At 45.1% G+C, this 19,987-nt stretch overlaps 1 protein-coding gene across 5 annotated transcripts in view; it reads right to left on the bottom strand.

Annotated features, from left to right (window-relative positions):
• PRKG2 (protein kinase cGMP-dependent 2) overlaps positions 1 to 19,987 on the bottom strand; it is a 203,659-nt gene that overhangs the window by 70,952 nt on the left and 112,720 nt on the right. For all 5 annotated transcript variants that reach the window (XR_011020470.1, XM_068233649.1, XM_068233648.1 and 2 more), the window contains one exon: positions 5,303 to 5,380. Coding sequence is in view for 4 of the 5 variants with exons in the window: in XM_068233649.1 (XP_068089750.1) it covers positions 5,303 to 5,380 (78 nt within the window). In the remaining variant the exon portion in view is untranslated. The remainder of the gene's footprint in view (positions 1 to 5,302; positions 5,381 to 19,987) is intronic.

The raw sequence follows: 19,987 nt of genomic DNA, 5'->3' as shown, positions 1-19,987 counted from the left end.
CCACTTCTCACGTGTACACCACTTTGTATTGGTCTTTCACGTGGAATTCCAATAAAATTGATTCATGTTTGTGGCAGTAATGTGACAAAATGTGGAAAACTTCAAGGGGGCCGAATACTTTTGCAAGCCACTGTATATATAAAATTACCTTTTAGCCTATCGCATTGTTGGGATGTGGTTATAGATAATAGCAGTTGGTGCTGTCTGGCTGTCTGCCAGGAGTAAAAATGATTATGTGCAGGCTGATTGTGGTTCAAACAATATGAACAAATTACATGGCGAATATAAATAATTTCTTGATCTCTCTTCTATTTTTTGACTTCTCACTTTGCAATGTATTCATTTATTTTTTCCCTTTTTCGCTAAAGTTCCTCTTTAAGCTTCCCTTTAAAGACTTCTACTTTGTAGCCAAAACAAGGCGGAGGCGCTAAGGACCATTAAAGGGCTTCTGAAAACTCACTTGAAGATCTGCATTAAAAAAATCTATGTGAAATTGTCTGTATGTTTACTGCAAAGTCAATTTTAAGAATTGTTTCCACTCCTTCCTAGTATTGAAAAGTAGATGAGAAAAAAGTTGAGACATCACTACAGTCTGCAAAGTATGAGACATCACTACAGTCATGCTCTATTGTAGAAGATGAGAATTGAAACACTCCTGCCATCTTATGGTAAAGAACAAATGTGTGCTTTTTATACGCAGTTACCTACATACTTTATATATATATTTTGCTTCCCCTTAATGTTTAATATATATTTTATGTTCCATGCCTTCCCCTGTTGGCATGGCAGTGTAATGTCAACATTGCATACATAATAATCAGTTAAACCAATGCTGGACTTAATTGTTCAATTTTGTGTGATCGGGAAAATCAGATATAGCAGTGCTGAAAGTTGTCCAATGTAAATCACTTCACTAAGCATAATATTATTGTACCTGAGCACTTGCATTATACGGAATACGAGCACTCAATTTTCACATATGTTTTGACTAATTTTGTTACAATCAGCTTTTTTGCTGTATTTTGCCAAAGAATATAAAGCAGGGGAAGCTCGTTACAGAAATACAGGCTAAGAAAACATTATAAGTGAACCTTTAAATGAACAGCTATGGGTGGCTTTATTATTAAACTAAATTTCACACCATAAACACTCAGATTCCCCTAAATAAAATTTATAGTATATTGATTCTGAAAGTACTGTTATTTTAATGATTTAATCAACCAGTGTATAATGTTAATTCTGTAAGTTTCTAGGAAAGAAGAAATGTTCATTCTGTAAGTTTCTAGGAAAGAAGAAATGGGGTAGATTGCTGCACAGAAAAGTGGAGCAAAAGAAGAAGACCAATATATTTAATGTATTTTCTTGCGTATAAGACTACTTTTTAACCCAGGGAAATCTTCTCAAAAGTCGAGGGTCATCTTATAGGAAACTCCCGAGCCAGACTGGAGAATCTGCAGTTGCTGCATACGGTGGGGGGAGCTCAAAAACGTCTGTGGCCGGATCCCCACCGTATGCGGTGACCATATGAAAGCAGCAAGGTCAGTGCTGTACAAGTATGGTAGAAGAAAATCCACTCACTAGGATTTGTGGAATGAAGTCACTTAACGCAGTTCCAATGACGAGGTGAAGGGGTATGGAACAAAGAGATAGAGCAGCACTGTGCCCAGAAAAATACGCCTCTTTCACTTGTCTGGCCCGCCCTTGTATCCTATTACCATACCTCCTTCTCTGTCTCTCAGATTTCACTCCTGAGGTCTGCAGTGAAGCGCCACAGGCACGCATGTGCGAGATCAGAGAAGAAAAGAAGGAGGTAATAGTATACAAGGGCAGACCAGACGGGTGATAGTCTTGGAGACAGGAATAGCTGACCAACCCAAGCTGGCTTTATATACAACAACCAGCCACTTGCTGGTAAGGTACATCGCTTGCCGTGATTAGCTGGTTGTTGTATACTGGGTACCACATACAGTACAGCACCAGTATCTGTACCTGTTTATACAGTATAGCACCAGTACATACAACACAGTATACAAATGTCCAACCAACAGCCAAGAGGGGTAGTCTTATACGGCGAGTATATCCCAAAATGTATATTTTAACTGGAAAAGTTGGGGGACGTCTTATACGCTGCCAGGTGTTTTAAATGTAACTTTTTTTGTGATAGCGGTCTTTTAACGCTTCCGTTTTAGAAGGTTTCTATTGGGCAAGTGCATTTCACATTATTTTGGAAAAGGGTATTTTTTCTGTAGAGAGAAATCTCACTGATCCTTTGGAAAGACGTTTAGCATAAAAGATTAGTTAATATTGAACAAATTGGTCACAGATCCATTCGCTGCACAATTCCCTTTTGCAGTGGATTTTGCGCCACAGCAAGAATAGGCAGCCTAATGATTTGATGTCAAGAGGGCAGGGGCAGGGGAAAGACTAACAGCAAAACAGGTTAAATGCTTGAGAGGAGAGGAACATAAAGATAATAGTAAGAGGTATTATGGGAGGGGTAATGCATGGAAACTGCACTACCACCCCTATAAACCTACCATCCAGCTATATAGCAACTAACTGCGCTGCTGTTAAATAGAGCACTTATTAAAAATTGTGTGTGATTTACAAAATTGTGAAAACAAGTTTGATGCAAATGGAATGCATCTCAATGGCATTGCGAAATTCTGTGAATTTTTTGTATTGAAAATGCAGACAACATGTGAATTAGATGGAATTTTATGTAATTATTTCAGGGGAATTCAAGGAAAAAATCACAATGAGAAATTTTGCATAAAAACTGCATACATGAAATGCTGCTAAAAGTGTGAACAGCCACTTATTCTTGTATTGCAGCAACTAGTTACAGTAGATAGCGCCTTACCTTGAAACAGTTCCTATTTTAAGTTCTGTAAGGTTCTGTAGGCATTAAAGAATTTATAATACAGAAATGTTAAGCCAAGCATCTCACTGCTACATAAAGTATCCACTTCTGCATGATGTCACATGACAGCTTCTCTACACTTGTCAGTGGAATGAAAAACACAATTTAAGTGTTATTTGATGCCAAGGAACCTGCATTCACCATAACAGGGTGGTTAAAGGTGAAAGCTGGTTCCTTAATCATACCACAGCAATTACTTTGTGAAAACTCAGCATGAAATGTTTTTCCAAGAATGTCCCTGTGGTATGACAGTAGAGCAATATTCTCCTTTCAGCTACATGTTATGTTGAGAAAGCATTTCTCAATATGGCATAACTTCAGAAACTCACACTTCCATCTTTATATAACTATGACAGTATGCGCCCTCTGTAGCAGCTATAGAGCTTGTGGGAATGAAATGGTGTTTTGTGTGTGTATATATATATATATATACATATATATATATATACATATATATATATATACATATATATATATATATATATATATATATATATATATATATATATATATATATATATATACAGAATATACACTTTATGGAAAAAGTGTTAAATCGGGACAGTATAATTATGAAACATGAACTACAGAAAATAGAAGTAAGGCCTCTTCCAGACAGATGGCTGAACTGAACTGCATGCTTGTCGGGCAGTGCATCATCCCGTCTTCTGACAACGAGCGCCATTCGGGTAAAATTAAAATGCCTATGAATGGCAGCGGTTGTAACATGACATGTGTCAATGCTTGACACCCGGTGGCGTTACCCGGCGGCAGAGAACTATGACATATCATGTCTGAGCACAGCTGCAGCCACTTTTTAGATGTGACTCCATGGGAGGTCACATGTCCAGAGCCGGTATGAAGCACTAACAAGAGTACAAGTAAGAAAGTAAAAGCAAGTACAGAAGAGCAGCTGACTGGCAGTGAATTTACCGCTGAACGTCTGAAAGAGGCCTAATAGACATGAGTGTTTTACCACAATGAGCTGGTAAGTTTAGTAATTCAGAAATAAGCTACAATATTTTGCAATTCAAGACAATGGGTGACACATGACTGAAAGTCCCTTATAGCAGATCAATGTCCAGTGGAGAAAACATTTGTGTGAAGTTCTTAAAGGTAACTATCTGCAAAAACATGCCAAAAGATGTTGAGAAATTTTTTACTGCAAAACTGATTTTATGCGGGTCATCCCATCATATTGATAGCCTTTCTGTCATGCCAGGCAAGAAGTCCTGCCCCCCCCCCCCCCCCCCGAAAAAAACCCACAAATGCCCACACACTAGAGAATATAAACCTTGTGCCATATAGGGTGGATGCATAATACAGGGAGTCCCTGAGATACAAACAACCCACCAATCCTGTTGCATTTCTTTGCATGTAGCCTTCTTGCACTCCCCCAGTTGAAATGCATAGTATGGCACAGCAGAAGCTGTGCTCTCACCTCCCCGCTGGACTCCAGTGCTGTGCTGTCGCTGTCCACTCAGCACTTGTCTTAGTGCCCGGCATCTCCTAACGCATTTAGCATAATTACACACTACATGAGGAGAGTAAGTTTCCAGCACTAGAGGGAGCAGGAGACAGACAGGGGAGGTTAGATCACAGCTTCTGCTGCACTATACTCTGCCTTTACACACTGGACTGAGGGAACGCGGGGGGGGGGAGTGGGAACAAATAGGGGGACAAGGGGACAGAGGGAGACACAAAGGGGATAGAAGGAGGCACAGTGGGACAGAGGGAAACGCACAAAGCTGGATCATCCACAAGGTATCTTCGGCAAGTGCCAAGGGCCTGGAGAGTGTCTAGGGCCCAGTTTATGCTAACGCCCAATAAATCTTGCCAAAAAAGATAGGTGGCCATCAAGGGTAGGCCCAAAGTTGTTGTTTGCCTAGGACACCATTTCACAGGGCACAAAGGGAGACAGAAAGAGGCACAGAGGGAAACACAGGGGGCAGAGGTGGCACTGAGGATTGACTGATGCACAAGGGGACAGACGGAGGCACAAAGGAGGACAGAAGAAAACTCATTGTTCGGGGCATGGTTTAGTTCAGGGGCATGGCTTAATCAGGGGTATGCCCCCCCCCCCCCCCCCCCCCCCAGGAGCAATGGCACTCCAGGGAGTGTCCTGGAAGGCTTAGGCCTCATTCACACTTTGTGCGCTTCTGTCCGCTTTTTTTCAGCATATGAAGGATACATGTTGCTGAAGAAAAGCACACAGAAGCGGACAGAAGCACATTGGTGTGAATGAGCCCTTATGCCTAAAAATGCCCCTGTAGCCAACTCATGATCATAGTCATATAACTGAGATGGATGGTTGTGGATGGATTACCAGATGGAAGGATAGATAAAGTAAAGCAATCAAAACCATTATTGGTGCCTTACCTTTCCTTTAGCAATGATAAAAAATGTGCTTCCTTCCTCTCCCTCACGGATAATGTACTCTTCATTTTCATAATGCTCCTGTTGGCAAATAAAGGTTATTGCTATAAAAAGTGTGCAATGTGTCCCTAATAAATGTAGTGGAGAAAACAACATTTTATTAGATGGTAAAAAGAAAAGGTGTTCCATAAAACTGAGTACAAATGTCAAAGAGAACCTGTACTGAGTAAAAATATTTAAAATAAACACATGAGGTAACTTCAAATGAACATTACATAGTTACCTTGCCATCAGTTCCTTTCAGAAGCTCCCCATTTTCTTCTGACAATAATCCCTTCCAGTTCTGACAATATTTTGTCAGATCTGAAATATATCAGTTGCTGTCATTAAAATATCAGTTGCTGTAAGTTATAGCTGAGAGGAAAACTGATGTACCAGGTAATGTCCATGTTTCCCTATGACTCGAGTGGGCGATGTTACAGTTTAACTGTGTGCTGACCAGAAAGCTGTTATAGGTAATGGCCATTTTCAAAATGGAGGACGGAAAATTCCCTTGATCACAGTGAACAAACAGGACGCGGGACAGGAGAAAGACACTGAGGAGTAGACTACATGGAAGGGAAGTATGACTTGTGTATGCTTATTTTGACTTTTAATTTTCAGTTCAGGTTTTCTTTAAGCAGATTGGCCCACCAAGATTGGGACCTTACCTGGAACAGTTTGCTTCACAGTGACTGGAGGAGCCAGGCTGATGAACAAAGCAACAAAACATTCTACCCACACTTCTTGAAATGTGTAGTCTGCCTAAGTCCTCAGAAAAGGCTTTGCCTCTAATGTTATTGTGTATTTTTTTTTATATTCATCTCCCATCCAAGCTTGTATTGCAAACTGATAAATAGTCCTTCTGCCTCTGGTTAGTCCCTACTCCAATGATAATGTGTCACATCCTTATTTACAAAATACTATGGACTTGGAAGTGGGGATTAACAGCATTGGATAAGATCTATAAGCAAGGTCTGGGGCCACAAGGCTTAAAGGGAATCTAAACTGAGAAGGATATAGATTTTTCCTTTTAAAATAATACCGGTTTCCTGACTCACCTGCTGATCCTGTGCCTCTTATGCTTTCATCCACAGCCCCTGAACAAGCATGCAGATCATGTGCTCTGACTGAAGTCAGACTGGATTAGCTACATGCTTATTTCAGGTCTGTGATTCAGCCACTACAGCAGCCAAAAAGATTAGCAGGACTGCCAGGCAACTGGTATTGTTTAAAAGGAAATATCCATATCCCTCTCAGTTTAGGTTCCCTTTAAAAACTACTTTCTAATTATTGGAATTCTATGACTCAACTGGCGCTTAGTGGTTATTGGAATGTCAGCTGCGTGTTACAAAGGGGATCCCTTCAACCCTTAAAACAATCAATAGTAAACAAATAGAATAGTAACGCACACTAAAATTAGACCTTTTATTGTTCAAAAGAATTTTTATTCAAAAATTCTCAACATACAGTACTTTATTCGCATAAAAACATACTACTTCACCATACACTCCCAACACTCATACCCATCACAGAAGGGCCCTTCAGAAAAAACGAAAAACAAAAATCAAACAGTAAAATGCACAAAACTTGAAATGGCTGTAGTGTTTCTGAATTGCATCAAAATCAATAAAACCGTTAAAACGACTCCAAAAACGGCCCAAAAACCATGTGCAAAGAAGGCAAAGTTCGTCCTATTTCCAGCATTAGATCATATGGGCTAGTCAGTTCCTTAATCCCATCTCAATACTCCAGTTATTTTCAGGCTCCCACAATTTAATATATGGGTATTACTCACGTTTCCGCAGTGCAGTCCTTGCATGACACCAGTCCTTGCCCGGCCTCTAGTCCGCTTACCGGTAATCTGTTGTACCTAGACGGACCCCTCCTCAGTATTCCTGTACTCGTTACCTCCGCTGTCGGCTTCTATTCGCTGCATACGTCACTTCCGGTTGTAAAATCCAGAGTTCCGCTCGCCGCACATCCGTTCAGCTGATCTGATACACTTCGGTGACGTCACCTAAGACCTTTGGAACTTTGTATTTCTGGTTGCGGCTGCGCGCTAAGCGGCAAATTAAGTTCAGGATCTTTGTAGCAGATTACTGCAAATTTCAGAGTAAACCTCAACGCCTTTCAGCCAATATTGTTGGCCCTCATCAGGAGGATTTAGTCAATGACTCAATCCTGACTAAATCCTCCTGATGAGGACCAACGATATTGGCTGAAACGCGTTGTTTACTCTGAAATTTGCAGTAATCTGCTACAAAGATCCTGAACTTGGTTAGCCGCTTCGCGCGCAGCGGCAACCAGAAATACAAAGTTCCAAAGGTCTTAGGTGACGTCACCGAAGTGTATCAGATCAGCTGAACGGATGTGCGGCGAGCGGAATTCTGGATTTTACAACCGGAAGTGACGTATACAGCGAATAGAAGCCGACAGCGGAGGTAACGAGTACAGGAATACTGAGGAGGGGTCCATCTAGGTACAACAGATTACCGGTAAGTGGACTAGAGGCCGGGCAAGGACTGGTGTAAGGCAAGGACTGCACTGCGGAAACGTGAGTGATACCCATATATTAAATTGTGGGAGCCTGAAAATAACTGGAGTATTGAGATGGGATGAAGGAACTGACTAGCCCATATGATCTAATGCTGGAAATAAGATGAACTTTGCCTTCTTTGCACATGTTTTTTGGCCGTTTTTGGAGTCGTTTTAACGGTTTTATTCATTTTGATGCAATTCAAAAACACTACAGCCATTTCAAGTTTTGTGCAATTTACTGTTTGATTTTTGTTTTTCGTTTTTTTTCTGAAGGGCCCTTCTGTGATGGGTATGAGTGTTGGGAGTGTATGGTGAAGTAGTATGTTTTTATGCGAATAAAGTACTGTATGTTGAGAATTTTTGAATAAAAATTCTTTTGAACAATAAAAGGTCTAATTTTAGCGCGCGTTACTATTCTATTCGTTTACTTTCTAATTATTACCAGAAATCTAAACTCAGATCCAAACAATACAACAGTAAAACTGCTATACACAAAGTACAATACGCTGTAGAAGGAAATACTGTATGTAGCCATTTGGTAGTAGAAGAAAGGCTGAGGGATAGTTTTAAAGTAGTTAATTTATTGTAGTAATTGTAATCTAATATTTTATTATTTATAAATAGTAACCAATGTTTTCAAACTAGAGTGAAAAGTTGTGGTCAAGACGTGCACTGAGAGTACTAACTAAGGAAATTACATACGTTGGCAGCATGGTGGTGTAGTGGTTAGCACTTTCGCCTTGCAGCTCTTTGTCCCCAGTTTGTATCCCAGCCAGGGCACTATCTGCACAGAGTTTGTATGTTCTCCCTGTGTCTGTGTGAGTTTCCTCCAGGCATTCCGGTTTCCTCCCACATCCCAAAAACATACAGATAAGTTAACTGGCTTGCCCCTAAATTGGCCCTAGATTGCAATACATACACTACACGATACATACACAGACATATGACTATGGTAGGGATTAGATTGTGAGCTCCTCTGAGGGACAGTTAAGTGGCAAGACAATATACTCTGTACAGCGCTGTGGAAGATGTCGGCTCTGTATAAATAATACTTAGTAATAATTACCTGTCTGCTACTTTTACTTACACTTTCAAGTCTGTACTGAGAATGGTACAGAGCACCAGATGAACAGAAATGGATTAAGCGCTGGATAGCTTAGTAGCAGCCAGAGATATTTCCAATCCACAGTGGAACAGACAAACAGGTAAATACAATCAGCGCTGTCTCTGTGCCCCAATCACTGTTGCTGCCTGTAGACACCCAGTGCTCAAAAGCAAGATGTGGCCACCACCAACAGAACAAACCACAACACAGGCTCAGTTAAAATGCAACAGGGGATTAATACTTTATTAGTACAACTGTACAGGTTAAAATAAGCAACTTACATTGCAGGTCCATGCACACTGGACCCTTAACACATCAATTCACACATAAGGTTTCTGCATAGTCTAATCCCCTGATGACAGCATATAGCCGAAACCTGGTCGGGAAGGAGAGACAGACTACTCCTAGGACAACTATTGATGGTTCCTTTTGATGTAAGGTGCATGTGACTTAGGTCTATGCAGAAACCTTATGTGTGAATTGATGTGTTAAGGGTCCAGCGTGCATGGACCTGCAATGTAAGCTGCTTGTTTTAACCTGAGTTTAATTAATAACCTCAAAATAGGTACTTAAAGCAAAGCAACTATGATGTCTGATATGAACTATATGTCATTGTATATCATTTTAATGACATTGGAATATCATCATTAATATCACCAACACCACAGTAAATACAGTATTTAATTGCAAACAAATCTATACTCATACAGTTTCATAGTTTGAGTCCAGGGCAGGTACTAGACTTTCTGCTGCCTGAAAGAAACTTTGGAGGATGCTTCCCGTCCACGAGACCATCGGCACCAGTTAGCAAAAGGAGCAGTGGACGGCTGTGATTGGCCAGTCTTGTGTCAGAACCCACGGTTGATTGGTCGTGTGCCAAAGCTTTTCCTCTGACTGGCCATGGTGATCTCTTGACAGTGATGGGGTTTTACTGTAGCATGCCTCGATAAAAGGGCATATTAGACACCTCACCTGCTTATGATGTCAAAAGGAAGGCGGCATGTGCCAACGGTCAATGAGGACGGGGATTCGGGGATGTGAGGATGAGGAGGGTAGTGTATGTGCCAGGAAGGCAGCCAGGAGAGCGGAGAGAAGGCAGGCGCCATGTGGTCCAAACTGTTTGTCAAAACACCGCCCCTTTAGATTTTGCCACACGAATCACTTGTATTAGGTGGCTTCATGGTAGGTCCGCCCCAATGACTGTGGCCATAATAACAAAGGTTGAAGAGCAGTGCCAGAGGAAAACATAGACAGAAATCAATAGATAATAATCTGCTATCATGTGGTAAAAGCTGCTGCCCTCCTCCAGATCATATAAGAACATAGTGAGTATTGCAAAAAAATGTAGTGATATAACATTCATACAATTGTAGTCTTGAGCAACAACTTAATGGACACATGCCTTTTTAACCTAGATAACTATATAACTGCCGAGCAAGATTTTATGTCATAAATCTAGGTAGTCCTGGATTTATGTCAAAACCTTATCCCTGCTGGTGCTGACACTTGGGTGTGGAGTAACTGTCACACGCCCCCTAGTGGCCGGACCGCACAATGCTTTCCAATCGGTTTCAGCACACAGACCATGCAATCTGTGGTCGCAATCGGTGCGCAGGAACCGCTGGGATTTTGGCAGCAGACCGACTAAAAGGGAGCCTGTGAGTTACGGTAATACAAATTACACACTATTTCAGGGTATAACTGCCATCACCTCTGTTACCATGGGACAGAGGAACCCACTGACTGGCTGACTCTAGACCTGCAAATAGAAATGGTTTAACGCACTCTATTTGATCTAGCTATCAACAATAGTAGCGACTCTTCAGAAGCCAGGGTTCAGTTTTGTGTTGCTGAATAATAGGTGTAGTCAAACAAATAAATGACGTTAGCATTGTTTATTATAACTGCAATATAAATAATTAATATATGCAGAAAATCATTAAAATCAACAATTATAGAAACATTAGTAGCCAGTATGAAAATAAAAACTGAGAAAATACTTAAAGGGAACCTTAACTGCTGCGGAAAAATAAATTCACTTACCTGGGGGCTTTCCCAAGCCTCCTGCAGCCGTCCTGTGCCCGCGCCGGTCCTTCGGTGCCCTCCGGTCTCCCTCCGCCGCTGAGTTTCGATTTCGGACGACTGCCAGTCGTCCTGGGGCCTCTTCCGCATTCCTGGTCGTAAACTGCAGTAAAGCGCGTCCGCATGACGCGTTTGGCGTCATGCGATGACGCGTTTGGCGTCATGCGGACACGCTTTACTGCAGTTTACGACAAGGAATGCGGAAGAGGCCCCAGGACGACTGGCAGTCGTCCGAAATCGAAACTCAGCGGCAGGGGGAGACCGGAGGGCACCGAAGGACCGGCGCGGGCACAGGACGGCTGCAGGAGGCTTGGGAAAGCCCCCAGGTAAGTGAATTTATTTTTCCGCAGCAGTTAAGGTTCCCTTTAAGTTTGTGGAAATATGTCCTTCTGGGAAAAGAAATGCAAAGTCCTTGGTTTCAGAATCATAGGCCTTTAGGCATATTTTGTAATCTAAGCAGATGTTACAGTTCCAAGATGGCTGCTGGGTGGTCCTCTGCCCAGCAGCAAGTCTAGTTGTAATCCAGATGATGTTAAGATGGAGGACTGAAGTCCGCCTGCTGGCAATGTGCTTTTGATGAAGCTGGTTCGGGGGTGTGGCTTTCCTGTCCCCGAGAAGGGTCGTACACCAATAACCGGACGTGTTATTGTTATGAATTTTATATCAGCACATTGGGCAGATTTTAACGAATAAGACTATATGGATTTCATAGTTGTGCTATACACGGTTTTCATTTAACAGAAATCATAAACCACATGCATTTAAATCTGCCCCCAAGCGGTGCCAGGATGGCTAGCTCTTCAGTGGACCCCTGTGGAGCTAGCTTCCTTTGGCTTCCCTTGGAGGAAAGTGACCCTTTACACCAAATTATCATCTAAGAGTGACCAGCTACAACAACCTTTGATGTATTATAGCAGGCTAGGGTTTCACACCTCTGTGTCACTGGCCAGCAAGGAATTCTTTTTGAACAAGTTAACTAACCACACAGGCCTTATCAGACAGCATACTTGGCTTTCATGAAAAGAACTCTAACACCTATGATTGCAACAGAGACCCCCAGGCTTGACTGCCTGGTATCCATAGACATACAATCTAGATCTGGCAATGCAACGACAATCGGTGCAGCAAACCGATTGCGATTGCGTTCTCTTTTCTCACGGCTCTTCCGTGACACCTCCCCCCAAGGATAGAGGCATCAGCCAGGCATCCACAAGATGTGTGGCGTTGCCGCTAATCTGGCTGACAGGTCTCGAGCTGCCGGTATGATGGGATAACCCATTAGAGCCTGCGGCTCGGTTCACCTGGACAGGTCGCTGTCCGCTACCCTCAGGTTTGACCCGACATGGACCTTTCTGGACAGGGCGTTTGTGCCACCGCGTTCGGATGTGGCGTCTGCCAGGACTACTTACAACGAGCAGTGAGTCAGGTAGGTCAACAGCCAGCTCACGCAAGGGGTCCTTTGCTAAGTGGCTGTGGACCTAAGGGAGCCCCGCGGGAATCCCTAGACCTTCCCAGCTCCTGACAGACGGCACATGCCTTGCAGTATTTTGCTACATCCATGTTCATCATGTGCCAATAAAACTGTTTTCGAATACAGGCAAGTGTCTTGCGGACCCCCAAGTGCCTGGCCAGAGGGCCGTCATGTGCGGAGTGCAGCACATGCCCCCTGAATGCACTTGGTACCACAAGCCACTTGGTATTCGCATGTGGGTTACCTGTAGTGGGCTGCACAGCCTCGCTGTACAATCTTCCACCTTTCCAATATACCTTGAAAGCGGCCCCGTCTGCGAGGGGCTCAGAGGCTTGCTGCCTAGGCGCCTCCAGGCTTGGGTCACTTTGTAGCGCTGCTGTGAATGCAGCACTGGCAGTTCCAGCCAGCTGGATCATGTCACATGAAAGTTCAAGTTGAAAGTTCTCCCTTCTGGGGTCAGCACTGAACGAAGAGTCTGGCACTGAGCCCACAACCCTTGCAGCACTTTCAGTTTCAGCCAGCTGGCTTATGTCACATGAGGCCAGCGGCTGAAAGTTCTCATTGCTGGGGTCAGCACTGAACGAGGAGTTCGGTACTGAGCCCAAAACCCTTGCAGCACTCTGGGTGACTGCTAGTACAGGCACAGCATTAGCAATACAATAACTGACATTCTTTACATCATTGACACATGCATTAATGATAGTGACAGGTACAGGAACATTTTCATCACAGACAGTTTGTACATTAAACACAGGTACCTTTGACTCAGGTACTATTGAATCCGGTACCCTTGAACTGGGCACATTCAATCCACCTCCCCCTGGTGCTCCCCCCAGTGTGTAAAGTACCTAGTGGTGGGCAGAGAGTCCGTCTCCTTCTGTGAGCGTTGAGGCGTTGCAGCAGGTTCGTAGTAGGGCACAAGCTTGCCAAAATCGGTCCCCAACAACACAGGGACCGGAAGTTCATCCACAACCCCAACAACCCTTTCTTGAACCCCCCCCACCAGTCAAGCTTCACTCTTGTTTGGGCTATGTGTAAAAGGGTGCCCTCTACGCCAGTTAGGGCAAGGGATCGGTTGGAGCTGATGCTCTCCCTTGGAACAAGGGGTGAGTGAACCAACGTGATGTCGGCTCCGGTGTCTCGGAATCCGGTGAAAATACAGATTAATATGCAGGGGTCTAGTCCTGGAAAAAGAAGTGAGTGGACTCACCCTAAAAACCTCTGCGCTGCTCGTAGCGCGGCGTGCCCAAAATGGGCGTGGTTAAGCATAGCGTGGGCGTGGTCATGGGTGGGGCCAAATATACATGGCCTTAGCAGTGGTATAAAAGGTCTGCCAGGGGAAGTTTGAGCTCTGTCGTAGAGTATCCCCAAAAAGTAGATGTAATCTGACAGCATTTCACCAAAAATACACAATCTGGCAGAGGTTCCTCCAAAATACAGATAATATGGCAGTGGTTCCCCCAAAATAGACAATCTGGCAGCAGCAGTTCCCCAACATACACATAATCTGGAAGCAGTTCCCCCAAATACGTGAAACCTGGTAGTGGATCACCCAAAATACATGTAACACCCAAAATACATGTAATCTGGCAGTAGTGGTCCCCAACATACACAATCTGGCAGCGGTTCCCCAAAATACACGTAATCTGGCATCAGCGGTTCCCCAAAAATACAGATCTGACAGCAGTTCTCCCAAAATAGGTACCCCAGTATAGCTAGCCAGGTCTATATGTGTCCCTAGTATAAGTAGCCATGTGTATAGTTGTCTCCAGAATAGGTGGCCAGATGTAGAGATGTCACCAGAATAGGTAGCCAGGTGTATAGATGTCCTTAGAATAGGTGGTCAGGTGTAAAGATATTCCCAGAATAGGTGGCCAAGTGTATAGATGTCCCCAGAATAGGTAGCCAGGTCTATAGGTGTCCCCAGTATAGCCAGGTGTCCCCAGTATAGCCAGGTGTATAGGTGCTAGTGTTGGGCGAACATCTAGATGTTCGGGTTCGGGCCGAACAGGCCGAACATGGCCGCGATGTTCGGGTGTTCGACCCGAACTTCGAACATAATGGAAGTCAATGGGGACCCGAACTTTCGTGCTTTGTAAAGCTTCCTTACATGCTACATACCCCAAATTAGCAGGGTATGTGCACCTTGGGAGTGGGTACAAGAGGAAAAAAAATATTTGAAAAAGAGCTTATAGTTTTTGAGAAAATTGATTGTAAAGTTTCAAAGGAAAAACTGTCTTTTAAATGTGGAAAATGTCATGTTTCTTTGCACAGGTAACATGCTTTTTGTCGCCATGCAGTCATAAATGTAATACAGAGAAGAGGTTCCAGGAAAAGGGACCGGTAACGGTAACCCAGCAGCAGCAGCACACGTGATGGAACAGGAGCAGGCGCAGGAGGAGAAGGCCATGCTTTTTGAGACACAACAACCCAGGCCTTGCATGAGGACAAGAAGCGTGCGGATAGCATGCTTTTTACCGCCATGCAGTCATAAATGTAATAAAGATAAGAGGTTCAATAAACAGGGACCGGGCGTCAACGCTAACCCAGCAGCAGCAGACGTGATGGAACAGGAGGAGACGCTTTCAGGTGCAACTCAGGCCTTGCATGAGGACAAAAAAATGTGTGCGCAAAGCAATGCAATGAGTAGTTTTCAGGACACAATGGGCTATTCGGAGGAGCTATTCCCACCCCCACAATCTTCTACCTGTGAAAGGTCAATGGAACAGCCACAAATGTTGTGTCCGGATTCACAACCTTTTTCTGTGGAAAATGCACCTCGCACTGAAATGCAAGGCGAGGCCGAGGATGAACATGACGTCAACAACTCAACATGACGCAAAATGGGGGCGGAACAGAAAGCTGCTTTCAATGTTTTGAAGGCCTTAATTGCCTCCGGTGGCCAGTTAGATGCATCATTCATCACACCCAAATCCCAGAGCAATGTGTGCAGGAATTTGAATCTCAGGAGGTGTACCGAGATCATCTGGACAAGTGACCAAGTGACAAAGTGACTAGTGACAAAGTGACAAAGTGACAAAATGACAAAGTGACAAAATGACAAAGTGACAAGTGACAAGTGACAAAATGACAAAGTGACAAGTGACAAAGTGAGAAGTGACAAGTGACAAGTGACAAAATGACAAAGTGACAAGTGACAAAATGACAAAGTGACAAGTGACAAAGTGACAAGTGACAAAATGACAAAGTGACAAGTGACAAAGTGACCAGTGACAAAGTGACAACTGACAAAGTAACAAAATGACAAAGTGACAAAGTGACAAAGTGACCAGTGACAAAGTGACAACTGAGAGGTTGTTCTGGGGAGCTCCACTGCACTCAGTCGCATATGAGGAGAGGTCTCGTCGGGACTGCTGATCCTCCTCAGCTTGCTCAAAGCCTTGAGGGTTCCTGAAGATCCTTTGCTTGGAGTTCGCCGGGGTTCAGCTTGGTGTCGGGGTCGGCGGCGTCCTCCTCACTCCAACGTGGCAGATCTTCTGTTGAAGGAAAAAAAAAAAAACATTGTTAAAAGTCCAGTACCGCTTCTGAAGGACTCACCAAGAGATGCAGGAGCGCTTCAATCCAGCGCACCATCGCTCGCTGGGTGATGTCCCTGCCTACGCGCTGGAATTCTACGCTGCACATGCTAGCACGCTTTTGCGCAGTGCCGAGGCGCATTCCAGCAGCTAGTAGCTACCAAGCTTCTGTGGATCTGATTGGGCCACCATGTTGGATCTCTGCCAAGTCCTCCAAAATTTTGAGCAATCCACGTTGCGTGACTGAGCAGTGACAACTCTACAGTCAGCATTACAATACCACTGCTGTGTTTACTGAAGAAATCAATGTTGAAGATGGAAACCGCTGGCATGATGCAAGTGGGGGATTCTGAAGATGAAAACGATCAGCGTGATGATACCAACATCAGGCAACCTGCCTCAGGAAACGCTGGTCCCAGCTATGACAAAGAACAGGACGAGGAACAGCTGGAGTTGGAGCAGGAATTGGATGCCCCCACTGCCGAGGGACAGAGCGGTGCACGTTGGACTTCCACAATTTAGCGGGAAAGGACAGCAGAAGAGGAAGAAAGTGATGCTGGTGACGAATATGGTGCATCACAACAATCACAACGCTTACAAGAACATGAAGATAGAGGAGTCTGGCAGGACTCTCTGGCACACATGGCTCAATTCATGCTAGACTGCATTGAACGCGGCCCGCGCATTATTCACTATTCATTATTATTCATTATTCTGGAATCTGGACAACACCAATTACTGGGTTTATACCCAGTTTATACAAACACAATGTTAAAAAACTGATTGAAGAAAGTGTCAGACAGGTCAAAAATGGAACAATTCCAGCAGGCCCTTGAGGATGGAGACTTTAGAGAGGAGATTGACATCCTCCTCCTTCTCTAGCCAGTTGTACGCCGACAGACTGACTTCAGCAAACCCAGGAGGACCAGGAGGGCAGCAAATAACACAAGCTGCTGCTAGTGCCCAAAATGGAATGGTATTGGCAGTGTCCTTGGAGTGGGAACATTTTCTGACACCCATGCAGCAGCCCACAGAACAGCAATCGGGCAGTTCCACGTCCTCCAACACCAATCGCCTAGAGAAGATGGTCAAGGTCCAGGACTACATGTCAGATGGCGTAGCTGTGTTGAACAATCCATCTGCAGACAGACGGTGAGTGTGACAGGCAGCACAGAAGGACCATGGCAACTCACTCATAGTACCACAGTTTGATAGTGCTGCCCAAAACATTATATGGATCCGTGGACCCGGGCACTGCAGGCAGTACTGGGAAGTGGGAACGCAGATTTTAGTACCTAAACACACGATACAACATGTTTTCCGGGGTCGGACTCTGAGGCACATACAGATGGTCCCGATCATCATCCTCATCATACAACTCTTCTCCTGAGTCTGACCCACCCACCACCTCTGCCACCCCAACATCCCCAGACACAGACCCCTCATCGTCCTCAACATTAACTTGGGATGCTGGCCTGAGCCCGACCTCCTCCTCCACATCAGGCCCCATCATCTCCTCAATGGCAGCCCTCATTAATCGTTCTGGCGACGGACCGATGGACACAACATTCTCCTCCGGAGAGGGCTGCTGCTGACCACTGGCTGCTGTAGTGGATGTTATAGCTTGCGTGGGGCGTTGGCTGTTGCTGTTGTTGGGAGTGCTGCTCACAGCGGAGGTCTCTGAGGAACTCATGGTGAGCTCATATAGTGGTTGGCAGTGAGTGGAGTATTACTGATCCCAGCAATATACACACTGACTGGCAGAGTACGCAATGCTATATAGTCTGGCTGAGCGGTGTACACAGAGTGGCAGTACACACAATGCTATATAGTCTGGCTGAGCCGTGTACACAGAGTGGCAGTACACACAATGCTATATAGTCTGGCTGAGCGGTGTACACAGAGTGGCAGTACACACAATGCTATATAGTCTGGCTGAGCCGTGTACACAGAGTGGCAGTAAACACAATGCTATATAGTCTGGCTGAGCCGTGTACACAGAGTGGCAGTAAACACAATGCTATATATAGCGTGGCTGAGCAAGGTACACAGTGGCAGTACACACAATGCTATGTAGTCAGGCTAAGCCGTGTACACAGAGTGTCAGAAAACACAATGCTATATATAGCGTGGCTGAGCGAGGTGCACAGTGGCAGTACACACAATGCTATATATAGCGTGGCTGAGCGAGGTGCACAGTGGCAGTACACACAATGCTATATATAGCGTGGCTGAGCGAGGTGCACAGTGGCAGTACACACAATGCTATATATAGCGTGGCTGAGCGAGGTGCACAGTGGCAGTACACACAATGCTATATTAGTCAGGCTAAGCCGTGTACACAGAGTGTCAGAAAACACAATGCTATATATATAGCGTGGCTGAGCGAGGTGCACAGTGGCAGTACACACAATGCTATATATAGCGTGGCTGAGCGAGGTGCACAGTGGCAGTACACACAATGCTATATATAGCGTGGCTGAGCGAGGTGCACAGTGGCAGTACACACAATGCTATATTAGTCAGGCTAAGCCGTGTACACAGAGTGTCAGAAAACACAATGCTATATATAGCGTGGCTGAGCGAGGTGCACAGTGGCAGTAAACAATGCTATATATAGTGTGGCTGAGCGAGCGGTGTACTACTGTTCCCAGCAGCGACACACAATGACTGGGGGGGACCCTGGCTAGCGTGGCTGGAGAGCGAACTACCCTGCCTGCCTACCCAAAGCTAAACCCACAGACAAATGGCGGAGATATGACGTGGTTCGGGTATTTATTTACCCGAACCACGTGACCGTTCGGCCAATCAGAGCGCGTTCGGGCCCGAACCACGTGACCCGTTCGGCCAATCACAGCGCTAGCCGAACGTTCGGGGAACGTTCGGCCATGCGCTCTTAGTTCGGCCATGTGGCCGAACGGTTTGGCCGAGCACCGTCAGGTGTTCGGCCGAACTCGAACATCACCCGAACAGGGTGATGTTCTGCAGAACCCGAACAGTGGCGAACACTGTTCGCCCAACACTAATAGGTGCCCCCAGTATAGCCAGGTGTATAGGTGTCCCCAGTATAGCCAGGTGTGTAGGTGTCCGCAGTGTATGTAGCCAGGTGTATGGGTGTCCCCAGTATATGTAGCCAGGTGTATATGTGCCCAGTATATGTAGCCAGGGGTATATGTGCCCACTATATGTAGCCAGGTGTATAGTGGCCCCCAGTATATGTAGCCAGGTGTTTAGTGGCCCCCAGTATATGTAGCCAGGGGTATATGTGCCCACTATATGTAGCCAGGCGTATAGTGGCCCCCAGTATATGTAGCCAGGCGTATAGTGGCCCCCAGTATATGTAGCCAGGCGTATAGTGGCCCCCAGTATATGTAGCCAGGTGTTTAGTGCCTCCAGTATATGTAGCCAGGTGTTTAGTGCCCCCCAGTATATGTAGCCAGGTGTTTAGTGGCCCCCAGTATATGTAGCCAGGTGTTTAGTGGCCCCCAGTATATGTAGCCAGGTGTATAGTGGCCCCCAGTATATGTAGCCAGGTGTATAGTGGCCCCCAGTATATGTAGCCAGGTATATAGTGGCCCCCAGTATATGTAGCCAGGTGTATAGTGGCCCCCAGTATATGTAGCCAGGTATATAGTGGCCCCCAGTATATGTAGCCAGGTGTATAGTGGCCCCCAGTATATGTAGCCAGGTGTATAGTGGCCCCCAGTATATGTAGCCAGGTGTATAGTGGCCCCCAGTATATGTAGCCAGGTGTATAGTGGCCCCCAGTATATGTAGCCAGGTGTTTAGTGGCCCCCAGTATATGTAGCCAGGTATATAGTGGCCCCCAGTATATGTAGCCAGTTGTTCCCCCCCCCCCCCCGCTGGAGGGGAGCATTGCGCGCAGCGTGGGGAAGGGCGGACGTTTCCCCCCC

This window comes from Hyperolius riggenbachi, chromosome 1, assembly GCF_040937935.1.
Source record: "Hyperolius riggenbachi isolate aHypRig1 chromosome 1, aHypRig1.pri, whole genome shotgun sequence".
Classification (NCBI taxonomy): Eukaryota; Metazoa; Chordata; class Amphibia; order Anura; family Hyperoliidae; genus Hyperolius; species Hyperolius riggenbachi.
The sequence above is the reverse complement of the archived record's forward strand: the minus strand, read 5'-3'. Positions and strand labels throughout refer to the sequence as shown.